Raw genomic sequence first — 19,941 nt, 5'->3', positions numbered from 1 at the left:
AACAGCAGAGCAGCCTTTTCCCACTGCATTCCAGAGGAAAACCAGAGCCTTGCACATCATCCCTGCAGCTTTGGAGGAAAACTGCACCTTGTGCAGGAGCCCTGCTCCAGCAGAACCACATCTGTCACTGCAGGAGGATGCAGCCACCATGGAATGGGACTGCACCAACCCTGACTGACTGACACAGTGTCAGCTTGGATTCTCACTCTGACACTGCTCTGGGTTTGTTTTTGTATGACCGTAATTTTATTTTAATTTTAATTTTGATAATTTATTTTCTAATTATTTTTTAATTTTTTATATTTTTTTATTTTCATTTTTTTCCTAGTAAAGAACTGTTATTCCTATTCCCGTATACCCGAGACCCCCTTAACTTCAAAACTCCAACAATTTGGATGCACTGAGTTTACATTCTCCATTTCAAGAGAGGCTCCTGCCTTTCTTCACAACCTCCCGTCTTTCAACCCAAGACAACAATGAGTTGGTAATTTTTGGGGGGCCGTCACTCACCGCGCAGCGCCGGGAGCAGCGAGCGCTCCTTGCTGTCGTCGCATTTGTTGCACTCGCTGAAGTAGAGCAGCAGGAACACGTCCAGCAGCACCCAGAGCAGCGACGTGGCCAGCACCACCCGGCAGTAGCCAAACCTCCTCATGGCTCCTGGGATGTGCTCCGGAGCCCCAGGAACGGCGGGAGCGGGATGGGATCACAGCCCCGGGGCACAGAGCCGCCAGGGAGGCAGGGAGGAGCATCCCACTGCAGGCAGAGCAGCACCAGGTTTCCATGGATTCGTGGATGTTCATCCTCGTGTTCAACACGATTTGATACCGGAATATTTGTCCTCCTCAAATAACAATTCTAGATTTTAAATTTCACAATATTGAATTTCTATCCTGCCGAAGTATTTCGGACTCCACCTCGTGACCACCAAAGATTCCTTGGAAAAGGGCACTGCAGTCCCTGGGCCACGGGTTTGGGCTCCTGCCTGAATTAGAGAGTTTGGAAAACAAACCTAAAGGTGAGGCCCTTGTATCCAATTCTGCAAAGGGTGGGACCAGCCTGGGAGAGCTGGGAATGTTCCCCTGGAGAAGGGAAGGATCCAGGGAGAGCTGGGAATGTTCCCCTGGAGAAGGGAAGGATCCAGGGAGAGCTGGGAATGTTCCCCTGGAGAAGGGAAGGATCCAGGGAGAGCTTCCAGCACATTCCAGGGCCTGAAGGGGCTCCAGGAGAGCTGGAGAGGGACTGGGGACAAGGGATGGAGGGACAGGACACAGGGAATGGCTCCCAGTGCCAGAGGGCAGGGATGGATGGGATTTTGGGAATTGGGAATTCCCAGATTTGCTGCGGCTGCCCCTGGATCCCTGGCAGTGTCCCAGGCCAGGCTGGACAGGGCTGGGAGCAGCCTGGGAGGTTTCTACCCATGGCTGGGCTGGATTGGGATGGGATTTAAGGTCTTTCCATCCCAGACCATTCCATGAATCCATGCAGCAGGAAAAGCCTGCTCAGATTCCCACATTCATGTTTATCCCCACGTGAGGAATCCACTACCTTTGGATATTTCATATCCTGTAAATACCAGAGAGAGAGAATCCCACATCCTTTCCTTACGGAGCTCTGCTTTCCCTGGAAAATCCATGGACAGGAGGGAGCTGATCCAGAGTGATCCAGCTCTGCTGTCCCTGCCAGTGACTCCAAGGGACACTTTAGGGACACTTGGCCCTGATATTTTTCGTGGCTCCTTTATCCTCACGTCACTTTTTCCATTCCCCACCCAAAAACCATGGAAAAGGAGCGGGTGAGGAGCAGGACATTGGGGCTTGGAGCAGCCTGGGATAGTGGGAGGCATCCCTGGGTGGACTGGGATGGGATTTAAGGTCCCTTCCCACCCAAACCATTCGAGAATTCCACGCCCTCCCTTGCGGCTGCAATCAGTAATTAGAGGTCTGTAATTAACGAGCCCCACTCACCATCACTGCCTGCATTCCGTGCCCCCACTCCGAGCCCTGCTCCAGCCATGCTCCCACAGAATTCCCTCAGCACTGAACCCCTGGATAATTTTCCAAGTGCCTGGAAAAGAAAAAAAAGAAGAAAATCCCATCACTTTTCCATATTTCCTAAAACGTGAACCAATTTCTTATAATCCAAAATCCCTCCTCAGTTTTCCCCACGTTTTAAATTCCTTGTCCTCCCTTGCTCAGCTCCTCATTCCCAATTGGGATCTTTCCATTTTCCACCCCATTTTAATTCATGTTCATCTCAGCCAAAGGGATGGAAGAGCTGGAATGATTTCAATAAATTAAATAAATGATTTATTTAATTATTCTCGCAGCCTTTCTGCACTGATTCCTCATTAATAACAATTTCCATCTGTCCTAAATATCAACCAATGGCTCTTCCCGCTGAGGGATTCCCAGGGAGTTGATTTAAAATCCCAGGAATTGCTATTCCAGGATAACACATCCCATTTCCACAGCAGTCACAGGAAACAGTTTCATTATAGGAAAAAAAAAAAAAAAACAAAAAAAAAAAACCAGGAAGGAAAAACCAAATTTCCCAGCAAAACTGTGGATCCTCCATCCTGGGAAGTGTCCAAGGTTGGAGCAGTCTGGGATAGGGGAAGGATTCCCTGCCCATGGAATGGGATGAGCTTTAAACTTCCAGCCCAGAACATCCCAGGATTCTGTGATTCCATAAAATCCCCTCCTCCAAAAGGAAGAAGCTTCCCAAAAAAAAATTAAGATTTTAACTAAACACAACCTAACAAATTTTGCAGGAAGAGGAGGAAAGGAAAAATGCTGAGGTTCTGAGCTCCCACTTCCTGGAATAAACCCGATTTTACCTCATGATCCTGCAGCGAAGCAGAGGGAAATTCCTGCCCCAAACCCTGCAGGGCTGGGAGCAGGAAAAGCAGGATTTGGGGACAGGAAACAGGAGGCAAATTGAGGAATCTGCCAGCATTTCCCAGAACTGACCCCACACGGCGCTGGGGAGGGAATTATGGAGGCTGCAGATCCACGTGAATGACAATTCCAGATTCCAATCCTTGATTTGCCTTTTCCCTGGATTAAAAAATCTCAGTTTTCTCAGGATAGAAACCAATTGTTCAGGATTTTTTTCCTCCCTGGTTATCCCCACAGCCGGGCCATGCCCAGAACGGCCAATATTGAATTTTTTGAGGCTCAAAGACACAGAATCCATCACTGCTCCCTGAAAACCTCTTCATTCCCTACCCCAACATCCCTGCAAGGTAAAATAAACATGGATACAGCAAAATTCCACAGTCTTGAGCTGGATTTTCCCACCAGTGCTGGGAATTTAATCCTTTAGTGAAACTCGGGGTAATTTCTGATTTTTTTATGTGCTGACAATGTGGGAATTGCAGCAGCACGGGGTGGGGGTAGGAAATCAAAGTGTGCTCAGAAGGAACTCGGCAGAATTTCGGGGGAATCACAGAATTCCAGACTGGGTTGGGTGGGAAGGGACATTAAGGATTATCCCATTCCACAATCTCAGGCTGCTCCAGACTGGCCTTGGGAATTCCCAGGGATCCAGGGGCAGCCACAGCAAATCTGGGAATTCCCAATTCCCAAAATTGGCAGTGGGAGCCATTCCCTGTGTCCTGTCCCTCCATCCCTTGTCCCCAGTCCCTCTCCAGCTCTCCTGGAGCCCCTTCAGGCCCTGGAATGTGCTGGAAGCTCTCCCTGGATCCTTCCCTTCTCCAGGGGAACATTCCCAGCTCTCCCTGGATCCTTCCCCTCTCCAGGGGAACATTCCCAGCTCTCCCTGGATCCTTCCCTTCTCCAGGGGAACATTCCCAGCTCTCCCAGCCTTTCTGGCCTCATTCCAGGAGGTCAAAGCCGTTCATTCCCAAATGGGCCCTTGCTGTAAATCCGGCTCAGCAGAGCCCTGAGCTGCTCCTTAATCCTCTGTCACCCCCCAGGCTCATCACGGATGAAGTGTCCTAATCCCCTGCAGGACAGGAATAACCTGGGGATGGAAATTCCCACAGGAAATCCCAAAAAAAACCGCAGAGGAATTGTCCAGTTTCTCACCCAGCTCTGGGACTGGTTCAGCTCCGTTGGAATTCCAGAGCCCAGCTGCATGCGGGGCGTGTGATTAAATCTTCCTCATTAATTAATCTCAGAACTGCTCTGACCTCAGTGTGACCTCACACACCTGCAGGATTCCAGCTTCTCTTGGATTCCCAGGAATACCAAACCTGAGTGCCCACACCCCTGTGCTTGGATAGGGAAGGGCACAAACCCCAAATAAATTCTTATAGGGAAGCATTGTTCCCCACCCAAATATTCCCATTTTTATGGAAAAAAAACCTAAACCAGAGCTGAACGTTTTACCAGTCAAAACAGCTTTTAACACCCCCCTAAACCCACCCTAACGAGAGTTTCCATGAGCTGGGCCTGGTAAAGCTCAGCTTAACTCGAGGTGTGGGGCAGGAACAGGCTGGGGATGGGCCGGGGATTTCGGCTGCTCCCGTGCCAGATGTGGCCACATCTGCACATCCAGCAGCTGCCTGGCCACACAGGGGATGCTCCCCGGGGTCCCAGGATCGGCCCAAAACCTCCCCCAGTTTATCCAGTAGATCCAGGATGGGCAACTGGGCAGCCCAGCCCAGCTCCCCAGGAGCTTTGGGATGGGCTCCCAGGGATTGGTTTTCCCTGCTCCTCCAGGAATCCATTCCCACAGGAGGGTGACAAGGAAACCTCCTGTCCCCTGCTCACAGCAAAAGGATGGAGGAGGAGAAATAAATTTTTTTTAAAAATCCTAAAATCCACCCCGGCTTTGCCAGAGGATGCGAAATGGAATCCAAAATATCCCAGGAAATCTGTCCCTGTTTGTGCTTTGAATGAAATCAAACCTCACCTGCAGCCACACCAGGATTGTCCCCAATTCCTCCTGCTCCTCCCTTCCTGACATCCCTCTGGAATGTGTGGGGGGAAATGATCCAAGGAGGGGGTGGGAAAACGCCTTGGCTGAGTTTTATTTTGGCTGGGAACCTTCAGGCACATCCCAGAGATGGGGACAGGGATGGAATCACCTCCTCTTCCCTCTCCAGGGGTGAATTCCTGCCTTTCCAGCCTCAGTTTTCCAGGGAATTTCCTGTTTGACAGGAGGGCCACTCACACCTCACTGAGAGCCCAAATCCAGCTCCTCTCCCACCCAAAGGGTTTGGGCTGGAAGGAAGGAATTGGATCCTTGGGATGGCCTTGGACACTGCCCTGCCATGGATCCCAGGGAGCAGAATTCCAGAGGTTCATCCACATTTAAATCCCTGATGCTCAGGGATGCTCCTGTTCATGAGCACCCAGCCCACGGCAGCACAATCGGAATTTTTAGGAAAATTTGGGGTAAAACCTCCCCAAAACCTCACAGCAAAAAGAGTTTGAGGTTTCCAAGACTCAGGCAGAGTCACACAGGGCTCGGGAATTCGGGATAAATTCCCAAGCAGGAATTAAATCACTCACAAATATATTTTTCCACCGAAGAAAGGCAGAACCCTCATGCAGAATTCCCAGCTTTCCCCTCTGATAAATTAAAGGATTATTTTTCTCACACCTGTCCTGGGATTCCCTACAAAAAAAAAAAAATTTGGCCAGGAAGGTTTGAAATTTCAAAATTGGATTTTAGGGCTACACTGATCTAAGCAAATCTGAATATAAAATACACCCTCCAAAAATGATCATTTAATTCCATGAGCTGCTCATTAATTCTTGGATAAGGAAGAACTTTCAATGCCAGAACTGTCAAACTCCAAGATCAATCCAGGAAAGCTCGTGCACATTTAGTAAGGAATAAAAATAGGGGAAAAAAATAAAGGAGGGGGGGGAAAAAAAAAAATAGAAATCAAGAACATTTAGTCAGAGCCACGCAGTGTTTTGTGTTTTAAGAATTCCGTTTTCTCTGCCTCTCTCCTCCCCTGGAATTTATTAATAGCCCCATTCTTCCCTTGGGAATTCATTCCCATGACTCAGGAATTCAGGTGGAAAAGCCTCATTAATTCCTCTCATCCCAGATCCTGGGAGCAAAACCCGCCCTGGATTTGGGGGGGGTTTTATTCAGGCCACACCCCCCAATTCCATCCTCCCGGGAAATTTGGGAAGAGTTTACCTGGGTTTATTTATTCCCTCCTTTCGAGTCCTGGGGCTGTGCTGGTGCAAAGCACTGAAAACCTGCAGAAAATTCAAATAAAGATTAAAAAAATTAAAAAAAAAATCTTAATGGAATTTCAGAGAACCGTGGAATGCTTTGGATGGGGAGGGATATTAATCCATTAATAAAGGATATTTATTAATCCATTAATAAAGGATATTTATTAATCCACGGGCAGGGACAATTTCCACCATCCCAGGCTGCTCCAAACCCCATCCAACCCAGCCTCGAACACTTCCAGGGATGGAGCAGCCACAAATCCTCTGGAACAACCACAATTCTGGGAATTACCTCCCAAAAATTGGATTACAACCCCTTTAAATCCTCTGGAGCAACCACAATTTTGGGAATTCCTCCCAAAAATTGGATTACAACCCCTTTAAATCCTCTGGAGCAACCACAATTTTGGGAATTACCTCCCAACAACCACAATTCTGGGAATTACCTCCCAAAAACTGGATTACAACCCCTTTAGATCCTCTGGAACAACCCCAGTTTTGGGAATTATCTCCCAACAACCCCAATTTTGGGAATTACCTCCCAACCATTGGATGACAACCCCTTTTCCTCTTTTAAAAGCTCCAATTCCTCCTCCTATTCCTTCTCCCAGCTTTTTCCCCTCAAGTTCATCCCACCTATAAAAATCAAATTGCAGGACTCTGCTCACCGACTTCCCCAATTCCTCGTTCCCAGCCAATCCTGGGCATCTCCCATTCCCAAATTTCCCAAATTTCCCAAATTTCCACCTTTTTCAGGATTTGTCCCCCTTTGGGAGAGCCTCAGCAGGGTGGATGAGCAGCCAAAGCTGCCCCTGCTCGTTCCCAATGCAGAGCTGGGAAAATGAAAAATGGAAATGAAAAATCCCTGGAGTGGTCACTGCCAGCTCAGCACATCCAGCCTGGAGGAAATTCCCAACAAATCCAAATCGAGGAAAAGTTGGAGAGAGAGCCGAGGAACAATCCAAGGATTTCCCAAAGAAATCAGGGAATGTTGACATTCCCAAAGCTCCAGGAATGTCAGGGCCAAGGGTTGGATCAGTGATGTTGGGGGTCCCAGGATTTTGGGATCAGAGCTGTGCCCAAGCACAATTCCCTCCAAAAATTCCATTTTTTTTTTCCCATCCAACAAAGCAGGAAAGGTCCCAGATCTCCGAGTTTCCCCCGTGACAACAATAAATCGATTAAATCCCACTGCAAATCCATCCTGGAATCTCCTCTGCACATTCCCGGTTTATTTTTTATCCCCTGCTTTTCCAGGGAAACGGATTTGTTGGGATTTAAAAATAAAAAGGGAAAAAAAAAAATAAAAATCCCCAAACCTATTCCAGAAAAGTGCAGCCAAGTGGAGCTCAACTCTGCCACAATTCCAGGCAAAGTTTTCCTTGGATTCACCCGATGGGCAAAACCCTCTGGAATTTTTTGGCATTAAAAAAAAAAAAAAAAAAATCAAGGAGAGATTCCCAATTTTTTTTTTTTTTTTTTAATATTTCTGGGCAATTCCACTTTTCCTTCTCCAATTTTATTTTATTAATTTTTTTTTTAATATTTCTGGGCAATTCCACTTTTCCTTCTCCAATTTTATTTTATTAATTTTTTTTTAATATTTCTGGGCAATTCCACTTTTCCTTCTCCAATTTTATTTTATTAATTTTTTTTTAAATATTTCTGGGCAATTCCACTTTTCCTTCTCCAATTTTTTTTTTTTAATATTTCTGGGCAATTCCACTTTTCCTTCTCCAATTTTTTTTTTTTTTTTTTTTTTAATATTTCTGGGCAATTCCACTTTTCCTTCTCCAATTTTATTTTATTAATTTTTTTTTTTAATATTTCTGGGCAATTCCACTTTTCCTTCTCCAATTTTTTTTTTTTTTTTAAATATTTCTGGGCAATTCCACTTTTCCTTCTCCAATTTTTTTCTTTTTAATATTTCTGGGCAATTCCACTTTTCCTTCACGAGCCACAATTTTCCTGTCAGCCACCAGCGGGGTTTGATTCCTGGATTTCCACATTCCCCAAAAAAAAAATCCCATTAAATATTCGGGGAGAGCGATTCCATCCCCCACATTCCCACATTTCAACCGGAATTTTCCTACGGAATGAAAAATGAAATTCTGGGGGTGCAGCTGCTGGGAAGAGATCTGACACCTCCCAGTCCCAAAAAAAAAATAAAATTTAAAAAAGAAAACCCCAGGAGCTGTTTCTGGAGCAGGTGGGAAGAAGGTGGGAACAGCCAGAAAACCCCAGAACTGTGTGGGATCGTGGCCTCCCCACTCCCAGCTTGATTTAGGGGAAAAAAAAAAAAAAAAGAAAAAATAGATTTTTTTTTCCGTTAAAAAAACAGGTTTTTACATGAGAAAAGCAGATTTTTACCGCAAAAAAAAAGCAGATTTTTAGGCAGGAAAATCATTTTTTTTTCCACAAGAAAAGCAGATTTTTACCCCAAAAAAGCAGATTTTTAGGCAAGAAAATAAATTTTTTTTCACAAGAAAAGCAGATTTTTACCCCCAAAAAAGCAGATTTTTAGGCAAGAAAATAAAATTTTTTTTCACAAGAAAAGCAGATTTTTACCCCAAAAAAGCAGATTTTTAGGCAAGAAAATAAATTTTTTTTCACAAGAAAAGCAGATTTTTACCCCAAAAAAGCAGATTTTTAGGCAAGAAAATCACTTTTTCGCACAAGAAAAGCAGATTTTTTTACCCCCTAAAAATTAGGTTTTTACTCAAAACATTTGAGGTTTTTATACAAGAAAAGCAGATTTTACCCCCCCAAAAAAGAAGGTTTTTACAGGGGAAAATGAGATTTTTACACTGGTATTTTCCTAAAGCTTGGTTTCATTGATAACACGAAACACCAAATGCACAGCGCAAGAGGAAAGTTTTAAAAATACCAAAAACCACCTAAAAAACACCTAAATATGACCCAAAACCACCTAAACAAGACATCTAAAAACATGCAAAAAAACCCTTTAAAATACTTTAAAAATACCTAAAAACACATTAAAAAATACTTTCAAAATACCTCAAAAATACCTTTAAAAATACTTCAAAAAACCTTCAAAATACCTTTAAAAATACCAAAAAAAAACTTAAAAATGCAAAAAAAAATCCTTAAAAACACCTAAAAAAACCCCTTTAAAATACCAAAAAAAACCTTAAAAATACCAAAAGAAATCCTTAAAAATACCTAAAAAACCCCTTAAAATATATTTTTAAAAACCCCTAAAATACCTTAAAAAAACCTTAAAATACCATTAAAAAAACCTTTAAAATACCTAAAAAAACCCTTAAAAAAAAACCTTAAAAACCCTTTAAAAAACCTTAAAAAGAAACCTTGAAAATAACTTTTAAAACCCTGAAAAACATTTTTTAAAGACCTTAAAAAAAACCTTAAAAACTCAAGTTTTAAGGCCTCATCTCCCCTTCAGAGCCCCAAGAGTTCAAATCTTTGCCTCCATCATTCCCGGCGTGCCTTAATCTCCCGTTAATCTTTCCTCCCGCTATTCCCAGCAAATTCCACCTTCATTTTCCAATTAAAAAAAAAAAAAAAATCTTTTATTAGTTATTCCCTCTTTATTCACTCTGATTTAATTCCTAAGGAAAAAAAAAAAAAAAAAAAAAAAAAGGAAAATAAATTTGATTTTCCATCAGCTCCGAAGCGCCTTTTACCCGATTCCAGGGAAAGCAGCTGCCATCCAAACTTTGGGATTTTCTGGGACAATCCCAATTTTTAACGCCTGAGACAAATCCCATTTCCAGCAGTCCGGGCTGTTTCCATCCTCATTTCCATGCGGGAGGAATTTGAGTGGAATTTAAGCAGAATTTTAATGGAATTTTAATGGAATTTAAGTGGAATTATCCCGGTGCATCCCACCCTGTGCAAGCACCGGGAAAAAAATACCGGGAAAAACGGGAAGCAGCCAGGATGGGGCATTCCCAGAGAATCCTGACAGCCCAAAACAGAATTCCAGGGAATCCTGGCAGCCCAAAGCAGAATTCCAGGGAATCCTGGCAGCCCAAAATATTATTCCAAGAAATCCTATGTCTAAAATCCACAATCCAAAACATTATTCCAGGAATTCTTATGGCTGAAATTCACAGCCCTAAGCGTAATTCCAGGGAATCCTGATAGCCCAAAACAAAATTCCAGGGAATCCTGACAGACCTGAGCAGAATTCCAGGAAATTCTACAGATGAAATCCACAATCTAAAACATTATTCCAGGAATTCTATGGTTGAAATTCACAGCCCAAAACATCATTCCAGGGAATCCTGACAGCCCAAAACGAAATTCCAAGGAATCCTGACAGACCTGAGCAGAATTCCAGGGAATCCTATGTCTAAAATCCGCAATCCAACACATTATTCCAGGAAATCCTATGGCTGAAATTCACAGTCCTAATCATTATTCCAGGGAATCCTGACAACCCAAAGCAGAATTCCAGGGAATCCTACAGCTGAAATCCGCAATCTAAAACATTATTCCAGGAAATCTTATGTCTAAAATCCACAATCCAAAGCATTATTCCAGGAATTCTTATGGCTGAAATTCACAGCCCTAAGCGTTATTCCAGGGAATCCTGACAGCCCAAAACGCTTTTCCAGGGAAACCTACGGCTGAAATCCACAGCCCGAAACATCATTCCAGGGAATCCTGACAGCGCTATTCCAGGAAAAGCTGTGGATGAAATGGATAAAACGCTCCGTCCTACCACAAGCAGCCTCCGCGCGCGGTTTTCCAGGGATATTTGGAATATTTGGGCTGTTTTTCCAGGGATATTTGGAATATCCTCGAGGCCCAGCGGAGCTCCCGAGAGGATCCCGGGGTCGGGATTGGCACGGCTCTGCTCACACATCGCCGGCCCAGCCCGGCTAAACCCGGATTAGGCAAAACTCCCGGGATTAGCGAGAGCGGGGGGAGCGCCGGGCAGAGCGGGGGGGATCCCTCGGGATAACGGAGCCGGGAACGGGGGAGATCCCTCGGGATAACGGAGCCGGGAGAGGGGGAGCCCTCGGGATAACGGAGCCGGGAATGGGGGGAGCCCTCGGGATAACGGAGCCGGGAATGGGGGGAGCCCTCGGGATAACGGAGCCGGGAATGGGGGGAGCCCTCGGGATAACGGAGCCGGGAGAGGGGGGAGCCCTCGGGATAACGGAGCCGGGAATGGGGGGAGCCCTCGGGATAACGGAGCTGCGGCTGAAGGAGCGGGGGGAGCCCGGCACGGCCCCCCCGGCCTCACCTGCAGCGGAGCCCCGAGCTCAGAAGCGGCCCGGGGGGCTCAGCAGGGTCCGGGGGTTCAGCCCCGTCAGTCTTGGGGTCCAGCAGGGTCCTGGAGGGTCCAGCAGGGTCCTGGAGGGTCCAGCGCTTCCAGTCTGGGGCTCCAGCAGGGTCCAGGGGGGCTCAGCCGCGTCAGTCCGAGGGTTCAGCAGGGTCCTGGGGGGTCCAGCAGCTCCAGTTTGGGGGTTCGGCAGGGTCCAGGGGGGCTCAGCAGGGTCCAGGGGGGGCTCAGCCCCTCCAGTCCAGGGGTTCAGCCCGATCAGTCCTGGGGTTCAGCAGGGTCCAGGGGGGTCCAGCAGCTCCAGCTCGGGGGGTCAGCAGGATGCTGGGGTGCTCAGCATCACCCGGGGGGTCTCAGCAGCATCCAGGGGATCTCAGCATCACCCGGAGATTCAGGACCTCCAGACCGGGAATCTCAGCCCCGCCGGTCCGGGGGGGTCTCAGCGCGGTCCGGGGGGGTCTCAGCGCGGAGCCGCCGCCCTCCTCCTCCTCCTCCTCATGGCCGGGGCTGAGCGGGGGGAGCGGCCCCGGGAGCGGCCCCGCCTCGGCCGCAATGGCCGCGGCTCCCGCGATGCTGCGGCTCGGCCCGGGGGCAGCGGGGGAGAGGGAGGGGACAGGGAGGGATGATGAGGATGGAGGGAGGGATGGAGGGAGGGATGATGAGGATGGAGGGAGGGATGATGAGGATGGAGGGAGGGATGGAGGGAGGGATGATGAGGATGGAGGGAGAGAGGAAGGGCCGGGCAGGTGCCGGGGGCGGCCCCGGCCTCGAGAATCGCGCAGGGAGGGAAGGGGCGGAGGCGGCGCCGGAGGGAGAGGAGGGGATGGGGATGGAGCCGGGAAAGGCGGGGATAGGGATCGGGGGCTGGGATGGGGATGGAGAGGAGATCGGGATTTGGGATGGGGATGGTGATGGGATCGGGATTTGGGATGGGATCGGGATTTGGGATGGGATCGGGATTTGGGATGGGATCGGGATTTGGGATGGGGAGGGGATCGGGGGCTGGGATGGGGATGGGATCGGGATTTGGGATGGGGATGGGATCGGGATTTGGGATGGGGATGGGATTTGGGATGGGGATGGAGAGGGGAGCAGGGAAAGGCGGGGATGGTGATGGGATGGATGTGGGAATGTGGGAGGCGGTGCCGAGGGGAGCAGGAGAAGGCTGGAAGCACCGAGGGGAGCCCAGGGAATGCCGGGGGGAGCAGGGCAAAGCAGGCACGGGCACAGCGGGTGACCCCAGACCCGCACCAGAGCAGATTTCCCATGCCCGGGACCCCATTCCCATTCCTGTTCCCATCCCCGGGACCCCCATTCCCATCCCCCTGGACCCCCATTCCCATCCCCCGGACCCCCATTCCCATCCCCAAAGCCGTTCCCAGTTCACACCCCTCAGTCCCAGGGGCTCCATCTCTCCTGCCGGCATTTGGGTGGAATTTCCTGACTTTTTTTTTTTTTTGGGAATTCGCTCTCTGGGAAAAAAAATCAAAAGGTGAAAGCTGCTCACCCCCCCTGTGCAGGAGGAGAAAGGGAAATGAATCCCGGAGAGTTTCTGTCAGGGATTCATGGATAAATCCCAGAATCCTGGAATGATTTGGGATGGAAAGGGAATTAAATCCCATCCCGATCCATACAGGGACAATTTTTAATGAACGCCAAATGCTGTGACAAAAGAAACCTCGTCTGGCACTTTGGATTTTGTTCCTCATCCAAAAAAAAAAAAAAAAGGATAAAAACATTTTTCTCCTTAAAAGTTAATTAAAATATTCCCCCCTCCTAAAACAATAAGCAATAAAAACATTTTTCTCCTTAAAAAATAATTAAAATATTCCTCCCTAAAAAACAAGCAATAAAAACATTTTTTACCTCATAGATTCAGTAATAGAAACCTTTTCTTCCTTATAAAATTAGCAATAAAAGCGTTTTGCCCTCTATAAAATAAGCAATAAAAGCATTTTTCCTTAAAAATAAGTCGTAAAAGGGTTTTCTCCCTTCTAAAATCAGCAATAAAAGCATTTTTGCCTTTATAAAAGAAATAATAAAAGCTTTTTTTTTTCCTTTATGCAATAAGGAATAGAAGCTTTTTTTTTGTTTATAAAATAAGCAATAAAAGCATTTTTTCCATCATAAAATAAGGGAAAATTCTTCTTTTCTTAATAAAATAAATCATTAAAGGATTTTTCCCTTATAAAAAAAAAAAGCAATAAAGCATTTTTTTCCGTGTAAGTAATTAAGGCATCTTTCACTAATTAAAATATTTAATAAATTATTTAGGGGCCTCTTTCTCTTCCCAACTCATCCTGAAAAATTTCTCAGAGTTTTTCCCCTCCCTTTGAGGTGCTGGGAGCAGCTGCTCCAGGGAGGGAAGGGTTAAAGAATTCCTGGGGAAAGCTGGGATTCCTGCATTCTCTGCATTCCCTGCATCCAACATTTCCTGCATCCAACATTTCCTGCATATTTGATTCCTGCATTCCAGCATCCCTGATTCAAACATTCTCTGATTCTCTGCATCCTGCATTCCAGCATTTCCAGCATTCCCTGCATCCAACGTTTCCTGCATTCCAGCATTTCCTGCATCCTCTGATTCCCTGATTCCTGCATTCCCTTCATTCCCTGCATTCCTGATTCCAGCATTCTCTGAGTCCAACATTCCAGCATCCCTGATTCCTGCATTCCCTGCATCCCCTGAGTCCTCCATTCCTGCATTCCAGCGTTCCCACATTCCCTGCATCCAGCATTCCCTGATTCCAACATTCTCTGTATCCATGATTCCTGAATTCCCTGATTCCAACACTCCCTGCATTCCCTGATTCCACCACTCCCTGCATTCCCTGATTCCAGCATTCCCTGCATCCTGCATTCCCTGCATTCCCGACTCCAGCACTTCAGCATTTCCAGAATTCCCTGCATCCAACATTCCCTTCATCCCCTGATTCCAGCATTCCCTGCATTCCAGCATTCCCTGCATTCCAGCATTCCCTGCATTCACTGATTCCAACATTCCAGCCTCCCTGATTACAGCATTCCCTGATTCCTCCATTCCTGCATTCCCCAATTCCCACATTCTCTGCATCCACGATTACTGCACTTCCTTCATTTTCTGCATGCAAGCAGTCCCTGCATCCCTGATTCCATTCTCTGCATTCCAACATTCCCTGTATCCCTGATTCCAGCATTGTCTGCATTCTCTGAATTCTCTGATTCCAGCATTCCCTGAATTCCTGATTCCAGCATTCCCTGCATCCAACATTTCCTGCATTCTCTGATTCCCTGCATTCCCTGCATCCCTGCATTCCCTGCATCCCCACATTCTCTGCATCCATGATTCCTGCATTGCCTGCATCCCCAATTCCAACATTCCCTGATTCCCGCACTTCCTGCATTCTCTGCATTCCAACATTCCCTGGATCCCCGATTCCAGCATTGCCTGCATTCCCTGAATTCTCTGATTCCAGCATTCCCTGCATTCCCTGCATTCCCTGCATTCCTGATTCCAGCATTCCCTGCATTCCCTGCATTCCCTGCATCCCCGAGGCTGATCCAGGGATTTCTCTGCATTGCAGCTCCGGCCCTGCCCGGCTTTCAGCCTTTCCTGGGAGCGCAGGGATGGAGAATTCCCGGGAAATCAGAGCATCCCTCCCCTGCCCAGACCAATCCTCACGGGAAGGGCTCTGCTCCAACCCAAATCCTAGGAAATCCCGATCCCAGGAAATCCCGACCCCAGGAAATCCCGATCCCAAGGAAATCCCGACCCCAGGAAACCCCGACCCCAGGAAATCCCGATCCCAAGAAAATCCCGACCCCAAGGAAATCCCGATCCCAAGGAAGCCCCGATCCATGGAGTCCGACATCATCCAAACCATCCCCAAAAACAGGGAAAAGCAGCAAAAATCCAGGATGCAATTGGGAATTTAATCCCAATCCCACCCCTTTGGAAGAGCAGCAGGAAAATCCTTCAGTTTTATTCGTGGAAAAATCCTGGAATGGGCTGAGCTTTGAGGGCCTTTCCAAAACATTCCAGGATTTTGGGATGTAGGAATCGGGACACCACTTCTGAGTCTGGAAGTAAAGGGATCTTTAAATTCCTGGGGTTTTTTCCAGGAAGAAAAGAAAAATTTTCGTTGGGAAAAGAAATTCCCACCTAAAAAAGCCTCGGATGTGTGGAGATGGGGAATGGATTTCGTACAGAAACCAAAAATCCGCGTTTTGCTGGAATTAAAAACTTGCAGGAAACAGCAAAAAAATTTTAAATATTCCCCAAAATTTTCCCTTTTAACTGTGTGCAAGAAAATTCCATGGAGCCTTTGGAAACAGCAAGGAAAGAACAATAATCTCCAGAATTAGCTGGGAAATGCTAATTAAAAATGCTAATTTTTAAGCCTGGAAGTCCCAGAACTTTTCCTCTAGTTCCAGATTCCCACGTGCCAGGCTCCAACATAATTCCAGGATTTGGGATTCATTAATTTTTCAGACCTGAGTGAATTCAACAACAAAGGAAACTGGGAGATATCCAAGGTTCCTCCCCTTTCCCTCATATTCCCTTGGAATTTTTTTCCTCCTCTGTCTCTCAAAGAGAATTTCCCATTCCAGCTGGAGGCCTGAAAAAATGAAAATACAGAGAATATTTTAAAAATAAAAAAAAAAAAAAACAAACCCAAAAACCCCCAAAACAAAACAAAACCCCACCACAAATAACCAAAAATAAAATAAAAAAAAAATAAATAAAAAAAAAGGGAGAAATAAAAATCGGGGAAATAAATAAATGGAGGGGAATAAATAAATGGGGAAAATAAATAAAAATGGGGAAATAAATAAAAATGGGGGAATAAATAAATATGGGGGAAAATAAAACTTGGGAAATATTCTTTTGCACATTTTAACTTCCATTGAAATGCTCAAAATGTGTGGAAAACAGATGGAAAAGAGCCAGGTTTGCACCCGAGGAGGTTCCTGAATTCCCTGATTTCCCCTTTTCCCAAGTTTCCAAGGAATGGAAGAATAAAGGGAATAAAGGCAGGAAATTGGGGAAATTCCCCAGCGCGGACCAGTGCTCCAGAGGATCTCTGGAATTCCAACTATTCTCAAAAAAAAAAACCAAAAAACCAGGGGATTTTACTGAATTTGGGAAGCACCAGAAGCTCCTTGGAAAAGAGCTGGAAAATCCCAGTTCTGTCCTGGAAAAGAGCCTGGAAAATCCTGAGAGCCCAAAGAGCCTCTCCCATCCCATTCCAATGTTAAATTAATTTAAAATTAATTGATACATTATTACTAATTCAAATTAAAAACTGTTCCATTCCATGGAAAACTGATCCATTCCCCAGGAAAAGGATGACACTGGCATATTCATTTTAATTGTTGTTTAATTGGAATTTTAATTGTTCTTTATGTAAAACTCTGTCACTGCTGCTCTGAAAATGTGACCAGAGATTCCCACATTATCCCGTGATCCCAAAGTTTTGGGAAGCTTAAAAAAAATCCATCCTGATTGATTGTCTGATAATAACGGGAATTTGTTGGTATCGAACTGATAACGGTGACTCCAAACCAGGATTGCATTCCCAAGGAAATTCCTGGAATTGCAAAGGGCTCAGAGCTTTTCTGGGAATTCCATTCCAGTTCTTCCAAACCCTCCCAGGCAGGAATTCCTTTCCAATATCCCAATATCCCAATTCCCAATATCCCATCCATCCCTGCCCTCTGGCACTGGGAGCCATTCCCTGTGTCCTGTCCCTCCATCCCTTGTCCCAAATCCCTCTCCAGCTCTCCTGGAATGTGCTGGAAGCTCTCCCTGGATCCTTCCCTTCTCCAGGGGAACATTCCCAGCTCTCCCTGGATCCTTCCCTTCTCCAGGGGAACATTCCCAGCTCTCCCTGGATCCTTTCCTTCTCCAGGGGAACATTCCCAGCTCTCCCAGTCTGGATGCAACCCTTGGAACATCTCCAGCAGCTCCACATCCCGTGGATCCACGGGATTGTTTCCCTTTCCTTCCTGCCCATCCCACTTTTATAACCGGAGCAGAACCAAGCAGGGAATTTTTAGATCCCAAAAAGATCCTGGAGTGGGATGTGGATTCCCAGCTGGATCCCGGAATGAAAATGATCCTGGCACAATCCTTTCCCAAATTAAAATTTCCCAAATTTTGTGTGCACTGACCTGCTCAGAACAGAACAGCTTCCAATCGCAACCAGAGTGAAAACGTAGGGAAAAAAATAACGGGAAAAATCAAAGCTGCCAGGGTTCTAAAGTTTCCCTGGGGAGATTCCCAGGATTTTTATCAGGCACTGGGATTCCCGGGATTATTCCCACAGCGAGGTGAGGTGGCTGCAGGAGGTCCCTGCCAGCCTGGGATAGTGGGAGGTGGGATGGGATAATGGGATGGGATAATGGGACAGGATGGGATAATGGGATGGGATAATGGGATGGGATAATGGGATGGGATAATGGGATGGGATAATGGGACAGGATGGGATAATGGGATGGGATTTAGAGTCCCTCCCAATCCCAAACCGTTCCATGATCTGAGATTCCAGCCGTGGAATTCCCGGGAATCTGAAGCCCAAGAGCTTTGCAGTGACAGCGAGTCCCGGTGCTGCTGGGATTTGGGAATGGGATCTGTGCCCTTGGAAAGGGGGAGCGGTGGGGAAGGGGCTGCCCGGAGCGCGTGACTGTGCCCGGGCACATTCCCGGTATCCCAGTGCCTGTATCCCGCTATCCCCGTGCCTGTATCCCGCTATCCCCGTGCCTGTATCCCGATATCGTGGTATCCCGCTATCCCGGTGTCTCTATCCCGCTATCCCGGTGTCTCTATCCCGCTATCCCGGTGTCTCTATCCCGCTATCCCGGTGTCTCTATCCCGCTATCCCGAGTGTCACCAGGTGTCGCTGCTCTCCCGGCAATCCCGGCTCCGCTCCGCAGTCCGGGATCCGGGGCCGAGTGGGAGTCAGGAATGGGACTGGGATGTGTGGGATAGGGATGGGATAATGGGATCGGGATATGTGGGACACAGGAGGGAACAGGACCCTTCCTGCCTCCAATTGTTCCTCTCAGAATTTAGGGATGGGATTTTTCCCGTCCTAAATGAGGGATGGGATTTTTCCAGCCATAATTGAGGGATGGGAGCACTTTCCCAGGGAGTTGCCAGGAGCTGGCAGGTGACGATGCCAAGGGCAGAGCTGTGCCCACGTGCCTGCTGAGAAGGGAGAGAACCCAAACGGGAATCGTGAGCAGTTCCAAGAGCTCTTCCAGCTTTTCCCTGGCTGCAGGAACTGCCAGCACTGCCTTGGCTCCTTCCTATCAATCCCATCTTTTCCTTCCAGCGGGAAAACAAAATGTTCCCATGGGATGAGGGAGCGAGGCAGGGCAGTGAGGGGACTGTCAGCCCTAAAAAGGTGACCCAGGGGACAGGACACGGGCACAGGTGACATCCAGGAGCCACCTCATCATGGAATCATGGAATGGCTTCGTTGGAAAAGCCCCCCAAGGTCATCGAGTCCAAAATTCCCCCAGAACTGAGTCCCAGGTGTTGTCCCAGGTGCCACCCCAGATGTCACCCCAGCAGGACGGATCAGCTGGAAGGGGTTTGGGAAACTTCCCTTGTCCAGGCCTTGGCCTCTGCACCTCTTCATTCCATGAGGAGCATCCCAGGAAATCCCCACAGGCCCCAAGACCATGGCACAGCTCCTGTGGGCAGGGATTGTCCCACCCCACTGATCCCACACGGATCCCAATGATCCCACACGGATCCCACTGACCCCATTGATCCCCCATGGATCCCACACGGATTCCATTGATCCAATTGGTCCCACATGGATCCCACTGACCCCATTGATCCCACGTGGATCCCAATGATCACACATAGATCCCACATGGATCCCTGGGGCTGTTTGGGATGATCCCACACGGATCCCATGGAATGGTTGGGATGATCCCACATGGATCCCCGTGGATGTTTGGGATGATCCCAATTCCACACATAGATCCGTGGGGGTGTTTGGGATGATCCCACACGGATCTCATGGAATGCTTGAGATGATCCCACACGGATCCCATGGAATATTTGGGATCATCCCACACTTATCCTATGGAATGTTTGGGATGATCCCACACGGATCCCCGGGGATGTTTGGGATGATCCCACACAAATCCCATGGAATGTTTGGGATGATCCCACACGGATCCCCGGGGATGTTTGGGATGATCCCATCTCCACCCGGGCAGGACAGCACAGGGTTAATCTCGGCCGCCGCTCCCAGCCCTGCATCCACATTCTCCTCCGGGAAATTCCCAAGTCACGGCCGGGCCTCAGCTCGGCACTGGCTGTGCTGCCCATCCCTGGGAATTCCAGGGATCTGGAATGTCGGGATACACCCAGACCACGGCTCTGCCTGTCGGGAGCTGCCGCCACCCTCCGGTTCTTCCCAAACCTCCAAAATCATCCACGGGAAACTGGCGCTCCCCTCAGATGGGGGGGGGGGGGGGGGGGGGGGGGGGTGTGGACAAGAA

At 47.6% G+C, this 19,941-nt stretch overlaps 1 protein-coding gene across 4 annotated transcripts in view; it reads right to left on the bottom strand.

The window, feature by feature from the left end:
* The window catches only part of GALNT13 (polypeptide N-acetylgalactosaminyltransferase 13), a 50,275-nt gene extending 38,208 nt beyond the window's left edge, over window positions 1–12,067 (bottom strand). For 3 of the 4 annotated variants that reach the window (XM_088168451.1, XM_088168450.1, XM_088168447.1), the window contains exons 1-4: window positions 11,401–12,067; window positions 6,124–6,185; window positions 1,965–2,064; window positions 511–753 (exon numbers count right to left, since the gene is read on the bottom strand). In XM_088168451.1, the coding sequence (XP_088024577.1) occupies window positions 511–652 (142 nt within the window). In that variant the 5' untranslated portion in view covers window positions 653–753; window positions 1,965–2,064; window positions 6,124–6,185; window positions 11,401–12,067. Of the gene's footprint in view, window positions 1–510; window positions 754–1,964; window positions 2,065–5,480; window positions 5,584–6,123; window positions 6,186–11,400 lie in introns of those variants that run through there. The other variant, XM_088168448.1, reaches the window with a different exon arrangement.
* Between the last annotated feature and the right edge of the window lie 7,874 nt (window positions 12,068–19,941).

This window comes from Sturnus vulgaris, chromosome 7 (assembly GCF_052056855.1).
Source record: "Sturnus vulgaris isolate bStuVul1 chromosome 7, bStuVul1.hap1, whole genome shotgun sequence".
In the NCBI taxonomy this organism is placed as follows: domain Eukaryota; kingdom Metazoa; phylum Chordata; class Aves; order Passeriformes; family Sturnidae; genus Sturnus; species Sturnus vulgaris.
Note: the sequence above shows the minus strand (reverse complement) of the source record. Positions and strands in the feature narration are given on the sequence as shown.